This window comes from Macaca fascicularis, chromosome 14 (genome assembly GCF_037993035.2).
Source record: "Macaca fascicularis isolate 582-1 chromosome 14, T2T-MFA8v1.1".
Taxonomy (NCBI): domain Eukaryota; kingdom Metazoa; phylum Chordata; class Mammalia; order Primates; family Cercopithecidae; genus Macaca; species Macaca fascicularis.
Window position 1 is genome coordinate 34,434,052 of NC_088388.1, and position 18,654 is coordinate 34,452,705.

The 18,654-nt window shown below is 37.1% G+C and overlaps 1 protein-coding gene across 1 annotated transcript in view; it reads left to right on the forward strand.

Annotated features, from left to right (window-relative positions):
- The window catches only part of DCDC1 (doublecortin domain containing 1), a 499,491-nt gene that overhangs the window by 238,358 nt on the left and 242,479 nt on the right, over nucleotides 1–18,654 (forward strand). Inside the window, exons 12-13 of the mRNA XM_005578290.5 lie at nucleotides 13,290–13,391; nucleotides 16,698–16,861. Of these exons, the coding sequence (XP_005578347.3) occupies nucleotides 13,290–13,391; nucleotides 16,698–16,861 (266 nt within the window). The remainder of the gene's footprint in view (nucleotides 1–13,289; nucleotides 13,392–16,697; nucleotides 16,862–18,654) is intronic.

The window sequence follows — 18,654 nt, forward strand, 5'->3', positions numbered from 1 at the left end:
TTTATATAGCCATTATTTAAAAATCATATAAATTTACAGTGAAATAGGTCATACACTTCACTTCCTAATTTTAAAATTACATTTTACTATTACCTATTCTCTTGAAGTTATTTAGACCTATTGTGTTTGTTTAATGTAAACACTATATAATGGTGTGTGCACCGTGCATTTCTTCCTAAGTTTATTTTCAGTGATGGCTTCTTGTATGTGAAAATTGGCTGTGGTCAGAATATTTATAAAATAGAAATTGGCAAATACTATAAATGAGGGCTTGATTTCATGTTTTATTGATTGTCTAGACTAGGGAGTTGAAATACCACATACTATAGGCCAAATCTGCCTGGTTTTTTTTGTAAATAAAGTTTTAACGGAATATAGTGACACCTATATGTTTGTGTATTGTCTATGGCTACTTTGATATTATAGCAGAGTGGAGACCATATGACTTGAAAAACCTAAAGTATTTACTATTGGGCCCTTTAAAGAAAAGTTTGTGGATCTGTGGTCTAGATTTAAGTATGTGACAGAAAATATTCACAATGCAGATTAAATTCAAAAGTGCAAAATTTCTGTGTGTTACATTGTGAATAGCACAAAAATTGAAATATTCTTCCAGTATATGAAAACCATTATCTGATTCAGCAAAGAACTTGCCCTTGTCATTGATTAACAAGAGCAGTCCTACATATGTCTTCTTTGTTTCATTTTTGTCTTATCAACGTGGATGAAAATATTAATCAACATTCAGGTCAGAACCACACTCATTTCTCAGTTGCAACCATAGAATGGATGTGGATACAAGACTTGGCAAAAATCAGTGAAACCACTTTTGAGAATGAATTGGCTATGTGGAATTTACAATAAAAAGTATTAGATATTTTATTATTATCTGCAAATCATATGCTATGTCGTCCTTGTATCAGCAGAATTTATAATAATCACCCCCTTCCTTAAGCAGGCTGCTAAACATTTACCAGCACATCTTCAGGTGTGGTGCAAGCATCAGCATTTTTTCAAAAGCTCTCGAATGATTTTATTGTATAGGCAGGACTGACAATCATAGCAAGATTACTAAAGCAGCTTTTTAAGCCTAATCAATAGCACCACACAAAGAAATTCTCATTCCAGTTGCCAATTAGCTAAAACTTTTCTCTATACTTTTGTATCAGTAAAATAGGAAAGGCTAGCAGTAAAATCATTTTACTGTGAGAGTGACAAATATCTTAGAATTTGTGATGGTGGTGCTGGGAGTACTGTATATCCTCTCAGGTGGGGAGAACTTGCTAATTCCAACTGAAGACACATGAAACAAAGGCCGCAGTGTACCATCTTGCATTAGTTCCAGAATCAACTCATATCATTTACCTAGCTAACCTCTAAATTCCCATGGGTGTATATGGAATGGCCTACCTTCCTTTGGACACCATCTCTAATTCAGTTAACTCTGATTCACTGTGGGCAAGGGCCACATCTTTTCTGATTATGAACAACTTTATCCCACCTTGTGGCATGTACTATCATAGAGTGTTAAATGACTTATCAATAAACAAATTTTCCATTTATAATTGAACTTACTGTAACTTACATAGCTCTAGTAAAGCATTTTTCCTGTTTTCTGTTCATTTTAATCTTAGAAAGTATTTGACAAAAAATGAAAGGGGATGATTATCTTTCTAATCTTCTTCATTTTGTGATTTTCATCACTCTGTTACATATATATGTAAGCTCATAGCTCAACTTCAAGAATCAAAATACTGTAGCCAACATCATCTTCTAGAGCAGTGGTCTCAACCAGGGGCTGGAGGCAGGGTGCAATTCAAAATCCTCTGGGCTGCTTTTTCATATTGTATATGGTATTCTTTTTTTTTTTTTTTTTTTTTTGAGACAGAGTCTCGCTCTGCCGCCCAGGCTGGAGTGCAGTGGCCGGATCTCAGCTCACTGTAAGCTCCGCCTCCCGGGTTCACGCCATTCTCCTGCCTCAGCCTCCCCAGTAGCTGGGACTACAGGCGCCTGCCACCTCGCCCGGCTAGTTTTTTGTATTTTTTAGTAGAGACGGGGTTTCACCGTGTCAGCCAGGATGGTCTCGATCTCCTGACCTCGTGATCCACCCGCCTCGGCCTCCCAAAGTGCTGGGATTACAGGCTTGAGCCACCGCGCCCGGCCGTATATGGTATTCTTAATCTCTTCACTGAGCTTTTCATCCTTATCATGACTTTCATTGATCAGTGAACAATAGCAGCTTTTGGTTCAGTCTCAACATTAGAAAATCACCTCTTAAAAGGACACTATTTTTGTGTTCCATATTGCCTCACTCCCATTTTTGCAATCATGTGACATAATACACTGACAAGATTAAATGGCCATATAAGATATAAAACTGAGAACAGCCTATGTGTGGATGCTCATTTCTGCCATGGGAAAGTTCCTTGTTTTAAAAAATTGAAACATGACACCATTTGAGGAATTTTAGGAAAGAGTTGTATCACCTGTAATTGCATTGCTCCTAATGATCATTGTCACCTTTCACGTCATTTTCATGTGCACTCATATGTCCTATATAGTCACAACCACAGTTTATTTGTATTTGTACTCCAGTACATTCTCTTGCCATCAAGTCATAGCACCTTTTAGGTTGAAATTTCTTACTGTTTTTACCATCAGTGGTTACACTCAATGTGCACCATCATCTACAAAGCCCTTCAGGCAACAAGTTAGTAATTTCTTACTATTCTAAACTTTCTCTTACCCCTTATTCCCTGTCACTGCCACTATCCCCAGTCTCTTTGAGAACATCTGCTAGAGCCATGCCTCAGTGACTTCTGCCTTCCTAGTCCTGTTCTTTCCATGCAGCTCCTCCTCCTCTTCATTCCCATGGAAATGTCAGCAATGTTAGCATTTCCCTGGGAGGGCAGGAAAGAAAGGATTGATAGGAAAGGGTATTAGCAAATCTGTAGGGGGATGGTGAGTGGAAAAGCTAGTAGGAAGGTGGGTGATTGTGACAGAGAATTGATGAGCAAGAAGAATGTGTGATGTGTGAGTAGGTGGGGGAAAGCATGGGGGAATGAGAGGAAGATGAGTACAGGCACATCCTTTCACTGGAATTAGTGCATTTCACACACAATTGGTCAGTGATGCTCTGAGAGTTGTTTTCTATTTGCTGCCAGGAGAGGCAGATCCAGTTTCTGTGGAACCTAGAGCTTGTCAAGTTTGGGAGCCAGCTTGGGGTGGGGAGCTGTCTTTGAAATTAGGTCTGAAAGTGAATATTTATTTAGAACGAGAAAGTAAATCGTAACAAATCGATGGAGTGTTGGCAATTCAGGCTCTTTCTTCTGTGTCTTTTTTAGGCAGCTAATCAGAAATACTTACACAGAAGTATTTTATGATTGGTATCTAGCTTCCCCTTCCACCTGTGACAACCTCCAGAACTCTTAGGACCTAGAATGTCTCTAGTCTTCATTACCTTCACTTAAATCCACTCTGACCATGAGCAAGAGAAATATGGTGGGATTTAGTAACCTGGATAATAACAAGATTCATAGCACTCTGATTTGGAGATATTTTTAGGCTATTTTTATGTTGCTTATTTTATATTGTTTGTTTTATATCTTCTATTGTAAGTAAATTTAAGCTTTGTTAAAGGGATAATTCAGAGATTTCTTTTCAAAGGATGTCTTCATGCAGCATCTAGTTCATCATCCAGGTTGTATGCATCTAACAATTTTTATTCTGCCAATGACAGAAAGAAAGAAAGAAGATTTTAAATAAATAGTCCAGTAAATCCACATATTATCAAATACCCGTTGTCCAAAAGACATTGTACTAGGAACTGTGGGAAGATGCAGAGAAACATAGAACACCTTTTTGGCCCAAGGCCATGATTATTTTCATACAATTAGAAACAATATGACAACACTATGAACAGATTAGCAAAACCAATCTGTTCATCTTCTTACCTTTTTACTACAATTCCATTATTTTAAGTTTCCAGGCCTCTTTATATTTTGAAAATGGGCTAATTTGGTTGGTAACAGAAAATATGTGACTTTCCTATGCATTGAACATTTAAATTTATTCTTTGAGTGGCACAAAAGCACCATGACAGAAGTTGAGATTTGCCTTCTATTTTGTGGTCATTTTTAAAAAAGTTTAAAGTTTCCAATATTCATTTGTATTAATAGAAAGCTTATTTTAATATTTAGGAATCTATGGAACAATTAAATGATAACTGAGGTCAGCTGCACATGAAAATGTGGCAAGATTTTTTTTGGTTGGTGTTTTCACTGTTCTGTGTGCATATTACATTATTTCCATTGTACATTCCTTGATCCTTGTCTTTCTTATTTAACCACTTTTCCCAAACATGTATTTATAACCCCTAGGATGCTCTGTTATGTCACCTAAGTTATTTGAATAAACAATGGGAAACAAATTTAGGATATGGCCTAGGTACAAATAGTAAAACATGCCACCATTTGAAAAAGAATTGTGGTGAGAGTAGCAAAATTGGAATATTCAAGGTTATTGTGATTTCGAGAACATTCACTAAAGGTTGGGCAAAAATGTAATGAAGATGATCAATTTTCGTACGTAGGTTTTACGATAGTAGGCAATATTGGACCACCCATTTTAAAGGTAAAGAAACTGAGATCCTACGAAGACTTTACACATCTCATGTGATAGCTAATTAGTGGCAGGTGCTGAAATCTCTTGACTCTTCTTTGCAGCCCTGTTTTCCATCTTGCCACCACCTTTTCTTCCTCCTGTCCTCATTGTCCCCCTCCTTCTCCTCCTTCTTGTGGATTTTGGGGGGAAAATGCCAGTGTATTCATACTAGCCTATTTTCTGACAGGCATCTGCAGTCAGGTGTAAATCTCTGTAGGAAGATACAATCTTCCTTTTCAAGATCTGCTGAAGAGAACAACTGCGTCTGTATCAAAATCAGGGAAGAGCAATTGGTCTGGGCATTAGCTCCCATGCAGTGCCTGTTGTAATGAGACAGGCTTTCCCTGTGCAGGCCTGACATCCTAGAAGGTGCCCGGAGAATTGCCAGGTGGGCAGTCAGCGGGGAAAGTCCACAGGCCAGAGCTGTATTACTGTCCCAGCAGTTATTCGGACTAAATGTAACCACTGAACCTTACTGTTGCAGGCACACACTCTCTCTCAGGGAGATTGTCCTTCTCCATAGCAGTTAATTTGTTTTTACCTCTCAATTAGCTTTTTCACAGAGTGTTTGATATGCTCAAGTTGCTGAGATTCCTTTCCTACATATGTTCCCGTCCCCTGGATTACCCACTGACATCTATGTTAGTCTGACTCACCATGAGTGTTATCGAGCATAAATTCTTTATTTGAGCAGAATTTCTAGTAAGTGAAAATGGAGTGATGTATTTACACCTACTTAAGATTCTACCTAGTTTTGATAGTTTTATGATAAAAAAATGGATTACTTCTTAAAGTATGAATGTTTTATTATAGATAGTAAAATTTTGTACAGCTATTAGTTTCTCAGGATATCCATTCACTTTAGGGGAAAATTATGTTTACAGGCATATTCGATATAAAGAAATGAAACTGAATGGCAGTAAAAACATATACTCTTTCCAAGGGTAAGAATATGATCTCTAAGGCTGATAATTCGGGGAAAGTTTGATGATTTGCTTTATATTTAATCCTACAATGTTCATTTCTCCTAGTAAAATAAAATTTGAGGGGCACATGACTATGTTTTTCTCATCAAAAAAACACTGACTTTCTATAAAAATAAACATATTGGTGCCAGGAAACTCCAAAAACCTTTATTTACCAAGCTCTTTTTACAAAAGACATCATAGCTACTGACAGGACCCACATGCCTGATATTTTAATCCCAATTAAATATAATTTTAGGCACTAAGTTAATTTAGACAATGTGAAATCCTTGTTGCAATTCTTCTTGAGATATTCTCATTTATAAAGGGCTTATAGAAATTACTTGGCTTAGGACATGACATGTAAACAATTTTCCTTTGCCACTGTCTTCTGGAAAGTGTTGAACATTTTCATATATTGAACTTAGAATTGCAACTGGATACAAATTGATTTGTGTGTGTGTGTGTGTGTGTGCAGAAACATACGCCTTATTTTGGAAATGTTGTCAGTAGTCACAGAAAACTGGGGTAAGAGTATTTTTAAAAATACTATAAGGAAACAGTGGAAAGTGACTTGAGATACTCACAAGGAAGGAATGTGGGCCCACTCCCAGGGTCACTGTGAAGCTGAGGAGGGCCATTTTACAGGGGTCTCCTTTGGCCCTTCCTCCGCTCCAGCCCTCCATTAGGGCTGGCAGATAACCCAGGCTGTTAATACCACCCTTTGTTCAAAACTTGCTCTTAGGAAAAAGACATGCCATACTTTGTTTTGAGCTAAGATAGTAGTTTAGAATTTTTTTTTTCTTTTCTGAAATCGAAGTTCTTTCTTGGAATCTACTACGTAAAATAGATAAAAGTAGGATCTACCCTGTTTGAAACCAGGATAGTGGCTGCTTCCACACAGTCACTCATCAGATCTGATTCCCCATATGAAACCACTGTCACCCAGCCCCCTAATCCTAGCCCTACCCCAGACCTCTGAGGGGTCCCAGGAAGCTGAGATTGAAAATCACAGCCTTAGAGGATCAATAACCAATGAGGCTGAATATGATTTCCCCTCATGCAGCTGTGGCATTTTAATTATGACAAAGGAGTGAATCTCTAACTGAAATTTCAAGTATTGGCAAGTTGGTGGGAGAGATATTTTGAGGTTAGAGTATTTGGGCTCACTCCTAAAATCCTACCCCATAGGCAGCCACCTACTTTACATACTTCAAAATGGTGAGCTCTGCTGTAGCTTACAATGGAATTTTAAAATATCTCTTTCCAAAAAGTTATTTTCTTCGGTATACCTTTTCTGGGCTTAAAAAAAATTTGATTGTTGGCACAGTTACCATTTAGATTGATGAAGTTTAAGAATTATATAATTTGGCCAGATGCTGTGGCTCATGCCTGTAATCCCAGCACTTTGGGAGGCAGAGGCGGGTGGATCACCTGAGGTCGGGAGTTCAAGACCAGCCTGACCAACATGGAAAACCCCCGTCTCTTCTAAAAATACAAAATTAGCCAGGGTGGTGGTGCATGCCTGTAACCCCAGCTACGCTGGAGGCTGAGGCAGGGGAATCGCTTGAACCTGGGAGGCGGAGGTTGTGGTGAGCTGAGATCGTGCCATTGCACTCCAGCCTGGGCAGGAAGAGCAAAACTCCGTCTCAAAAAAAAACCAGAATTATATAATTTGTTTTCACTTAAGTGCATTTTCATTTTCTGGGACAAAATTTAGTGGCTCTTTACTTGTTAAATAATATTTAAAGATATCTGTATTAGGTATTAAAACACTTTTTCTTATATAGTATATAGCATAAATATATGAATCTTTAATTAAATTTTTGTTGCCAGAATCCCATAATTTTAATATTTTGTTTGTGATTATCACTTTGAATATTAAAATTAGACAAGTATACTGTTTGATTTATACTCTATATTTGAGAAAATATCAAAAATATGGATATTCTAAAAACCATCTTGCAAGTCTATAAAAATGGAAAAAGTAGTTCCTGTATTTTATTTAGTGTACATATAATGTTAATTGAGTTAGAAGTGATTTTCTGTATTTGAAAGTGACTTTGAATTCTGGTTGGATAAATATTTTTTTCATGGCTAATTAGCTGCTTACATAAGAAAAATATTTCACTTTAATTTTTGTGTTCTTTGATTTAGGTAATAACTCAATTGTGTAATATTTTTCTATGCCTTTAAAATTTTTCATTTTAATTTTCATATATTAGAGCTTCTAATATTAGATATAAGTGTAAGTTTTATTATCTATAGTTAAAAATGTCGTTGGACTTGCATTCTAAAGATTTCCCTGCCCCTTATGAGTAGATGTACCTTGGTGAAGTCACTCAACCTTTCTGAGAGTCACCTCTAAAATCCAGTTGCTTTAAGTATTGAGTTCATATAGGTGACAGTGTGTCTTGCGCTCTGACCTACTGTGCGTGTGTGGAGTGGATGCTGTGCCACACTGCCCAGATTCCCTCTCAGGACTGAGACACCCATCTCCCCCACTGCCACAGCTATATCCTTCTTAGATAATTGCCCTCAGTGTAAAGGAGCTGCTTCTCCCAAGATTAGGCTCCCACCCTCGGGGCAGCCTGCATCCAACATTTGGTTGGTACACAGATGCAAAGGCATGTCTCCCTTTGCTTGATTCTGAACAACCTTAAGTGCCTTCCCGGTTCTAGAGCTCCCACCAGAGGCATTTGTTGCAACTGTGTCACAGTTCAACTTGCTTTGCCCATCTGCCCATTGTTTCACTCATTCCCTCACCAATGTTGGTCCTGAGAGAGTTCACAGTAAACTTCCTCCAGGCAAATCTTGGTCTCAGAGTCAGTTTCAGGGGTCCCCAGTCCAAGACAACATGTAAGTTAACCTTATATGTTCATTATGTGTTTAATTATGTTCACCTGATATATGCCAGATAGTTTTCTATGGCTATTTTATATTCCTTTCCTTCACCAGACCTCTAGTAATAAATCCTGTTACAGTATGGCCAACCAACTTTGGCAACACACTGCGGTGTCATTTTTCTATTATTGCCTCTTGACAGCATTGCATCCTGAGGCATTTTGAAGCTTAGGTGTTTGGCCTTCTGCTCACGCACAGAAGAGCTTCCTGGGTGGTCTGCCCGGTGGTTATGGAGAGTTTGGGAACCTGCTGTTCCCCCACAGCTAGTTCTTAACCAGACTTATAGCATTAAAGGCCAGATAATAGTACTGAACCAGGCCTTGCACAAGTCCTTAAATAGATGTCATAAGTGATTACAGGAAAGCTCATCAAAGAACCACATTGGCTCATAACTGCCCATTCAGGTCAGCTTTCCCTATATAGTTTAAGTTTCCCTATATAGTTCAAGTCAATGCCTCTACAATCTTCACAGTCAATAAAATGTTTTTAATACTTTGTTGACATTTTTATGCCTTCACAAATACTCCCCGTGAACTGTTATATTTACATTGATTTATTTACATCCATAAATGCAAACATAATGTTTCTGAAATATTAACCTACCTACAAATTTTATTTCCCAGTCCTGCTAATAAACAAAGAAGCAAATAGCATAACTCTGACAGAATGACAGAAACTGCTCATTTCTCAGCATGTCAATTGTTAATACTCTGATTTGAGCCACTGTCATCCTGGCTTCGGATTGCTTTGCCTCCTACAGTCTACTCCAAGGCAGCAGCCATAATGATCCTTTTTAAAATGTGTTAATAAGTCAGATCCTTTTACTACATTATTCCAAACTCGGCAATGATTCCCCATTTCATTCTCTACCACTTACCTCTCTGATTTCTTATGTACTTTCTTTCTGCATCACTCCGCTCCAGTCACACCAGCTTCCTTACAATTCCTGGAACATACTGGGCGAGCTCCTGTCTTGCTTCATTGCTCTGTCAGCTCCCTCTGCATGCAGTACTCTTCTCCTAGTTGTCTGTTGGGCTAACTCTTTTAACTCTAAATATTTGCTCAAATGTTTTCTCTCTTTGAGGCTTATCCAGATCACCCGATTCATATAATGACCAGCATATCCATCACACTGCTTGATCCCAGGCCTGTATACCCTGCCCTGCTGTATTTTTTCTCCTTTACATAGCACCACCTTCTAACCCACACAGGGTGCATTTACCATGACGCTAATGAAACTTAAGCTTAGGGCCCCTTCCCTGCATAATTCCTGTAAAATTTGCAAACATGATATATTTTAACTACAGTTGGTTAAACCTATTGTCTCTTTCCACTTCAATTTCTTCTCTTTCATATCCTCTCTTGTACCACATGATTTTGAAATGACTGCACACATTTTTGAGGTATGGCTAAGGAGAAATTGAATTAGGGATACATTGAGTTGGGTGTAGTGTAATCTAGTTAGTGTTTTGCAGTCACTTCTTTATAGAGCTCAGTTAATACTAGCCATTTTGGTATGGAAAGAGCTTCCAGGAAGACAGCTACTGCCTGTTGACCTTATAGTGTACTGTTTTCTGATTGGTGCACTAGAGTGCTTGGCACCAAATGTATGTGGGTAGGTGGTGGAAGAGAAACATGGTGTGAAATTAACAGGGCCAATTAATTGGTAGAATATTTTTCCACATTTTACAGCTCATATTTTAAAGAAATATGATTGAGGTTTTCCAAAATAGGGCATCAATCCTAAAACTTTTAATGAAATGACCAATAAAGTTGTGATGCCAAAATAAACTTCTAATCAAGAATAATTTTTTTTTTATTAACCATGCTAGAGATAAGGCTGGATTATCTTTCTGTTCTCTCTTTAGAAAATGTTACAGAATTACTATATGAAAAGGTGATTAAACACAATGAAGTAAAAACATGTGCTTTGGATAGTTAATGAAAATATTTTGTGACTTTTCTGAATTTTTAATGTTTTTGCTATGTGTCAACTTTTTAAATCTGTGTAAGTTGTTTTCTTATTCTGAGTATTTCGTAACTAGTTTTGCATTTGTAGTTTTGCATTGTTTTTGTTAAAGAAGACCCACCAAATTATATAAACTTCAGGTCTCACAAGATCCAGGTGTACCCTGAATATGCTATATGATTTACTCATTTGTTGTGTTCTGCTTATTGCTTATTGTTGGCCTCTCCCTCTAGTCCAGCACAGGGTAAACATGTTGAGAGCAGGAATCTTAGTTCACTGATGCTTTTCAAGTTCCTGAACAGTGCTTGGTACATAGTAGGCACTCAATAAATATTTGTCAAGTGAATGAATTGACATTGCAATGAAACTTCAGTGTTAATCTAATTTAGTTTAGCTTAAGAAAAGTCAATATTGACATGAAGGAAAGTAAAAAGACTGTGGTGAATAGAAAACACTCTTGAAACTCTGTACTTTATGTTACTAAGGGCATAGATGTAACTTATTCCTATTCCTAGATGTTTCTTCAGTAGTTGTTAGTTGCTATGTGCATCATTATTTTTTAGGTTCTATGACCTTATTCCTTGGGACCCAAGGCTAGCCTTAGCTGGCTTTCTGCATCATCCCACTCCAAGGGTGAGAATTTAATTTTAGAGCTGTAAGGAGGTGAGGCCATGCAGAGAACCACTGGGAAGCCAATACAGCAGCTGATTTTTCTTAAGCCAAGAATTGGGCAGGAGGAAAATAAAGGTAGACTATTTTTTATTTTCCTATATCTAAGTCAATCATAGAAACTCTCTCTTTAGAGAGCTATCTTTGTTTAAACGTTGGATATGAGAAATAAAAATATTCCTCAGGCAAAGAAGGAATAAGTACATAAATATATTTTTGTATATATATATTGCATTTTAAAAATAGGCATATTAATATAGAGCTTATACACTAGAGCTGAGCTTTAAGAAAAACAGAATCTCATAAGATTTCAGTTTGGAGAATTTTTCGGTTTCTGGACACACAGTGAAAACACATTATATGTATGACTAGTGAGGGCAGCCTCCCTTCACTTAAGCATCTAAACTTTTATATAACCACTAAAACATCTCTTTTTTAAAATGCCCTTGTAGGATTTACAGAGGTCATAGCCAATTTTTATTTTTATTTTCAAGAACACTTTTCTGGACATAGAAGGGAAGCCTTATTATCAGTAGTGAAGAAAGTAGTGAGCTAATGAAGGTGTTAGGTGTTGACCAAGACCTCTCTGCTTTCTCAGGTTAGCAGTTAGCACTTGGCACTGCTATTTTCTAGAATATAATTTGCTGCACTCTGACTCCATGTCTAGCAAGTCTCGACAAAGGAACATCAATAAGTTCTCCAAACTGAGCTTTTGTCAACACTAACCTTGCAGAATACATGCCACCTAGAATTGTGACCTTCATTGCTAAATCTCACTGTTGCTTGAGAGTTTTGAGCCCTGAAGAGATTATGGCTACAGTAAGAGTCTTTTCCCACATTATTTTCCATAGGTTTGCAGGCAAAAGTTGGGATTACAAGGCTCCTTGGAAAAGTAGAGAGATGTTTTTTACTCAGAATTGTATCTTTACTCAGGATTATTACTTAAAAATAATCCTCAGTGCACCAAGGCTGAAAGCTGTAGGGTCTCGACTGGACTATCAGTAGCTCAATGAATGTCACTGACTGGAATGAAACCTACCATTCTTGACATTACTATTGTTATTTTTCTTTATTTATGACTAAAGGCTGAGGAAGTGTTACTGAAACACATTATTTCTAAAACCAGATTGAGACTAATTAAATACATTTCAAAAACTTTCTCAAAAATATAAAAAAGGTAGTTTTCTTTTTCATTTTTAAATAAGTATTCTCCCAAATTATCTTCTCTGGAAATAGCACTAGAAATAAATAAAATGGCTCTGATGATGTGATGGGCATATCAGAGAGGGAAGAAAAGAACTTTTGAGAAAAAAAAAATAAAAAGCAGGGAGTTAAATTATTCATCAGGCCCATCTCAGCTGCTTCCTTTCTTGCCTGGTGAATGGCACATCCCACATGGATCCTCCGCGTGGTCGGAGGGGTGGTGTTCACTCTAGTGAAGCCATCCTGTCGGGACTGGTTTATTCAGATCCTTTTGACCAGAATGTTTGCTAGCATTTTTTTTCCCCAGCGAGTGTTACATAATGCAATATTATGAATTTTATCTCTGTTCTCAACAACTTGTTGGATATGTGCACTTAAAATGGATGACTTTCATCATACTGTTATGCAATAAATCTGTCAGGTTAAATTTCCTTTTAGTGAGCCAGAAGATGAGCTGAACGCTGATGTATTTAAGTATAAACCAAAGATAAATATTCCTCACATTATTTGTGGCTTTATGAAGAATAAAATGAGCTAGTGAGATTGCTATTGACTTTTTTTTTTGGACACTTGCTTCATTTAAGCATCCACTGTGGTCAGTGATTCCTCCTTTAATGTCCACATTTTCTTCTATTATAAGATTGTAGAGTGTGCCAGTCAAATTAGACACTGAAACCAAAAGGAGAAGCAGGAGCCTTTCTTTTCTTTTAGTGCTGTTGATTTCCTCTGCCAGTTACCTACTCACGTGTGTTTATACAGTCTGTCCTTGCTTTGCACAATTCCCGTGTGCACAATTTTCAGTTGACACGATGCCAAGAAAAAGGACGACTACCTAAATTTATCTATGTGTGTGTGTGAATATATGTATGTATGTGTGCATGTATTTATTTTTATTTTTGAATGTGTTTATTTTTCAGGTATTTGAAAATGGTAAAAACACTGGAGAGATCTCTGTTGGTATCAGGAAAAAAGATCTGGGATCTGATAGCCCAATTCAGACTGACCATATGATGGAAAGAGTAAGTTTACTGACAGTTTACTTATGACTTTAAAGTGTCTTGCAAGTTAATTGCAACTAATTTAGACAATTACATCTTAAAGTTGTTTGCAGAAGATCAATGGTTTGTTGATCTGTAAAGACTGATATTGCAAAGATTGACTTCTGAATTTCTTAGGCTTTCAGCATTAGTATAGTGTTAACTCCTGAACTCCATACCTAACAGTTTCTTAATCTTTTTCATGCTTATATTTGGAATCTGTCTATGCTGGGCCCTGGTTTTGATACATCAGGATTTCCCTCTTGTTTACACTTTTAAAAAAGTGCTATATTCAGTGGAGAGTATGCCCTGGATCTAGGGTATTTCTAAACCCTAGATTCTGAGTAATTAACATGCAGCCTTGGTCTTCTCCCCTGCTCATTAAGAGCAAGTACAGCTAGTTTTGCTTACATCATAGGCACTCTTACCTTTTCCTGTTTTCCAGACAATTGGGATGTTTCTCAGGCAAAACCAACATGTTGAGGGTCTTTATTTTGGGTCTTTGTCTTGCATAAAAGGACACTGAACAGCCTGTTGTTTACAAATTGGGGTTATGCACCCGAGCGCACACCAGTGTTTTGGGCTCTCTTGCCTTGCCTTTGCTCTGTAACTTGCTCCCTTTTTCTCCCTTCAGTTCAGCACCCTCAGACTTACCTCTCTTGGTGGTATCCATTACCTGGCTTTTACAACCAATCAAAAAAGTTGTATGTGAATTGGGATGCTGTCATTGGATCATTAGCTGGACCTGGAAGAGAGGAAGAAATACTATGATTAGAAAGAGAAAGATCCAAAACCTTGACTGGTTTCTTTTTACCATAACATACCTGATTATACAAATCACCATGACACAAAGGCCTTCATAGGATTTTCACCTGTCTCCCCCACTTTTTACATTAGAATATTTTACCAGCTTGGGCAACATGGCAAAACCCCATCTCTACAAAAAATTTTAAAATTAGCCTGGCATGGTGGCACATGCCTGTAGTCCCAGCTACTCGGGGGTGAGGTGCGGGGATCACTTGAGCCTGGGATGCCAAGGTTGCATTTAGCTGAGATCACACCACTGCACTCCAGCCTGGGCGACAGAGTGAGATGCTATCTCAAAATAAATAAATAAATAAATAAAATAAAGGAAGATATTATTCTATAGAAACTTTTTGTATTGACTTACAGCACACTGAAATTGAGCTGTGCTGTGATTCTGTATGCAATAAATCTGGGGCAAAAACATTAATTAGGGGCATTATAAAGCTCTTTGGGAGAGCCCTTGTTACACCACCCAAGGACAACCACTCCCTTGTGTGGACACGTGTCTCAATCACTAGCCCACTAGCCTAAGATGTTTCACATTCTTTTCAGATTCTTGAACAAATTCTTATCCTATATTATCCTATAAAGGCCTGGTGATGATAGCTTTAAAGATAAATGGGTGAAGATGATCACAGTTTTTGGTTGCTACAGCAAAGCCCTAACCAATGACCTAAAGATGAGGGGCACAGAGGCTGTTGAATGCTCATCTTTGAACACCTAAAATGCAGTCTGTCACCAACTTGAGAAAATAGAGATTGCAATGCAACTCCTGTGAAAGTGAATTTGGTTAAGTGGTCAGGTGCTGACATCGCATGTCTACCTCGCATCCCTCTTCTTTGTACACACATTTCTTTCCTGGATCAGGCCTTAAATCTTTTGTATCATTCCCCTTTATAAAAAGGTGGTGCCTGTAAAGCAAAATCTCTGTGATTTAAAAAATGATCAGCATAACATGTTTTCTGAAATAATAGCAAAGCAACAAAAATAAGCTCAAGGGCTGAAACAACACAAAAATAAATGTTGGGCTTTAGAAATACAATCTGTAGATTTCAAAATATGTTTGCCATTTCAATGGAAAAATAACCAAGGCAATATAGATTTTTACTGTTCTGACACCTTTGCCTCTTATACACCTAAAGAGGAGAGTAATGATCATTTTTAGTTCAAAGGAATTGGCTATGCTGGATGAGAACTATTAATGCCTTTCTAATGCTCAAGACTAAAAATCTTCAGCTAATGAAAACACTAAATTGGAGATACTATTATGTATCTCTAACTGGTACAAAACCTAATTCTTAAGTCCTATACATGTAGTTTCTGGTCAAGGGAAATATTTGCTCAGTCGAGTTTACAGCCAATCGTGAGACACCTGAGATATATGGCAGACCTGTGACTTTCCCTTCTTTCCTCTAAGCCTCAGCATTTAGCACTTCTCAATATACCCTCAATGGGAATTAATAGAGGAGCAAAAAAGAAAAGAAAATAAAGGACCCTGAACTGCAGTTAGGCCAGAAAAGACCACAGCTATATCCACATCCCTGCAGGGATTACAGAGTAACAAGAAATCGAGAAACACAAGAACTGACAAGGGACAGATGAAAAGGAAGCCCGTGACAGAAGGCTGGGGGAAGAGTGATGGATAGGGTGGAGTGCAGAGCAGGGAAGAGCAGAGGCCGAAACACTTAAACAAAGGTGACAGAGGATAATGAAAAATGTCTTTTCAAATACCATATGCAGCACAGTTCTGTTAGATTTACTTTATATTTGAAATTTGCCCTAAATTAGAAATATCTCGATAATTTAGAGACTCTAAATGCAAGATAGAAGCAAACACTGACAATGCTATTATTTTAAATATTAAATGACAGCTTTTCATACTTCACACTTTAATGATGTCTTATTCACAACTTAAAAACATTCATTATTGAAGATGTCCACAAGCTATTTCAGGGTTCCTAATTAAAATGCATCTAGGGAGAGATCTTTCTAACTGAACCAACTTAGGCTAAAAGTGATTTTAATTTTGGCAATTGTCCTACTATTAGTTACCTGAGATTTGCTGGGGACAGGGAGCTTGGTGATTGTAAAACTTGAACGTGGTCTGGATGGCCCCTAACAAAATGTGTAGCTCAGACAAGAAAAGCATAACCCTTATCAAAGAGGACCGTTACCATGTGTAGAAGCTAAACGCTCTTTCTGTAAGACTGTCACATCTGCTTTCAGTCCCTGTGCCAAAGGGTCAGAGCTCAATCACAAGCCTGTGGCACCCCCTGCTGGTTAAAAGCCCATGCTCATTTTGTTACTTTACACTGAGCTAAACATTGCTGTCATTTCACACTTCTTTTAACATTCTATATGAATTTAATTATCATTTGTTTGGACTTCATTTGTTACAGAGTAGAGACAGTTTATTACAGATGTTCGCATTTCGGGTTATTTATTCTCTTCTGTCCCCTCTGCGCCCCCACCCCCAACCAGTTACTTTTCAAGATTCATCAAAGGCTTCGAGGTTCTTCCATCAACCCACCAGGCCTCAATTTTTCCTCAATGCGGCTTTTTGATGAGAATGGCCAAGAAATTAAGAATCCACTTTTGCTGAAGAATGAGCAAAAAATTTGGGTCTCTTATGGTAGAGCATACAGGTAGGAGCAAAGGATTTGTTTTCTGTCCTCAATCTTTCCAGGGGTGAGCTAATTTGAAAGGGGATTTGAGAAGTCAAGTAGCACCCTTTATGAAAGATTTTTTACTTGGAATTCCAATAAAATTTCAGAGGTGTTTTTGCAAGGCAGTATTGTTTGTGGAATATGACATCTCTTTCTCTCTCTCTGTCTCTCTCTCTGTGACTTTCTGTCTTAATGCCTTGTCATAGTTTTTGAAGTCTGCCTGTCAGCACAGCAAGAGGGATTTGTTCATGTCTGAGTAGTCACCTTAATGATAGCAGATGGAAACGCCACGGGGGGCCCAAGCCCATCACACTGTCATTGTCGCACACTGCCCTGACCTGCTTCCACTCCTCTATTTTTTTTGTCCCTTTTTAAAGGAGAAATGGATGGTAATTGAAAAGGATCTTAAGCAAGATTTATGAAGCTGTAGACAACATGATTCCCCACTATCTCTCTATGTTTTCACAAATAAAGTCTTAACCTTTTAAGCACCAATGACAGGATGGCTAAAGATAAATTGGTAAAGCTTATAAGCCCTATCCTATCAAAGTTATATTCCTCAAAAGCACCTTACATTATCCCACAATAATTACTGGTTATTGCTGAGCATTGTGTAAATTTTTGTAGATTGGTAAATTCCTGCATAAAATTATCTGTGTTTCTGAAGAAAGAAAAAGGCTGCAGTATATAGGCAGTGATGAGCTGGGCTGTTGTGTTCAATATCTAGAAAATTTATGCATATTTTGACAGAACACATCCAGATGAACTCTGAAACTGCTTGTCAGGAAACTTAAACACACTTTTCTGCCTATTTTTAATTTTTTTTAGCTTATTATCTGTAGAACAGAATAAGGGAAAATAATTTTTCATATAGAGTATAACTGATCATATATTAACTATAATGAAAATAGCATGAATAAACCTAAATCTTAGCAAAGCAAGGGCTGTTGGATTTGCTATATATTCAAATAGTTAAAATTTCAAATACTGAAACAAATGTACTCAGAAATCCATCAAGGTTTTGGAAGAAGTTGCTAGAATAAGTTGTGGGTCGCATGTTACAAAATTTTATTTCATCTGTCCCAGTAAAATTAAAATGCTTGATGATTTCTTAGGCTGTGTAATTTAGATAATTAAAAAATCTCTAAGGAATGGTAAGTTTTTGTCCATAGATAAATTTCAAAATACAATTTAATTGCATTATAAGTAGAGTTGTTTTTACAATGATAAAAGCTGATGAATTTTAAAGTGGCAAGAATTCTTGAATAATCGAGTAAGCCCTTCCTATTACAAGGATAGGCTTTAATAAAATGTGTCATTATTATTTCTTTTTAATATTATTGTCAAAGTGAAATTAATGACTCACTAATTTTGATACTTTTAATGATGTTTGCTATAATGCAGCATTTTAATAATATTAAACATTTGTTTTTAGCTAATTGGATCATATTTGTAGAATAACTGGTAAAATGCAAAAAAATCTGAGATACTCTAAAAATCAGCTGAGAATTGTTGTCAGAGAAATTTACCGGTGCATATATTTATTTGTATTTCAGTATGATTTTAACAGTTTAATGTATTTTTTTTTTTTTTTTTTTTTTTGGTTTCCAATCCAACATAAAACACCAGGAAACCATTACAGCATTTTGCTACCATGGGAATATTTAAAATGTATATGTCTAAAAAGTTATTGCCATCTAGTTTGAAATATGTTGAGAAAACGTGCAATACATACTAAGTAAATGGTTTTCATTTTCAGTAAGTAATTCTAC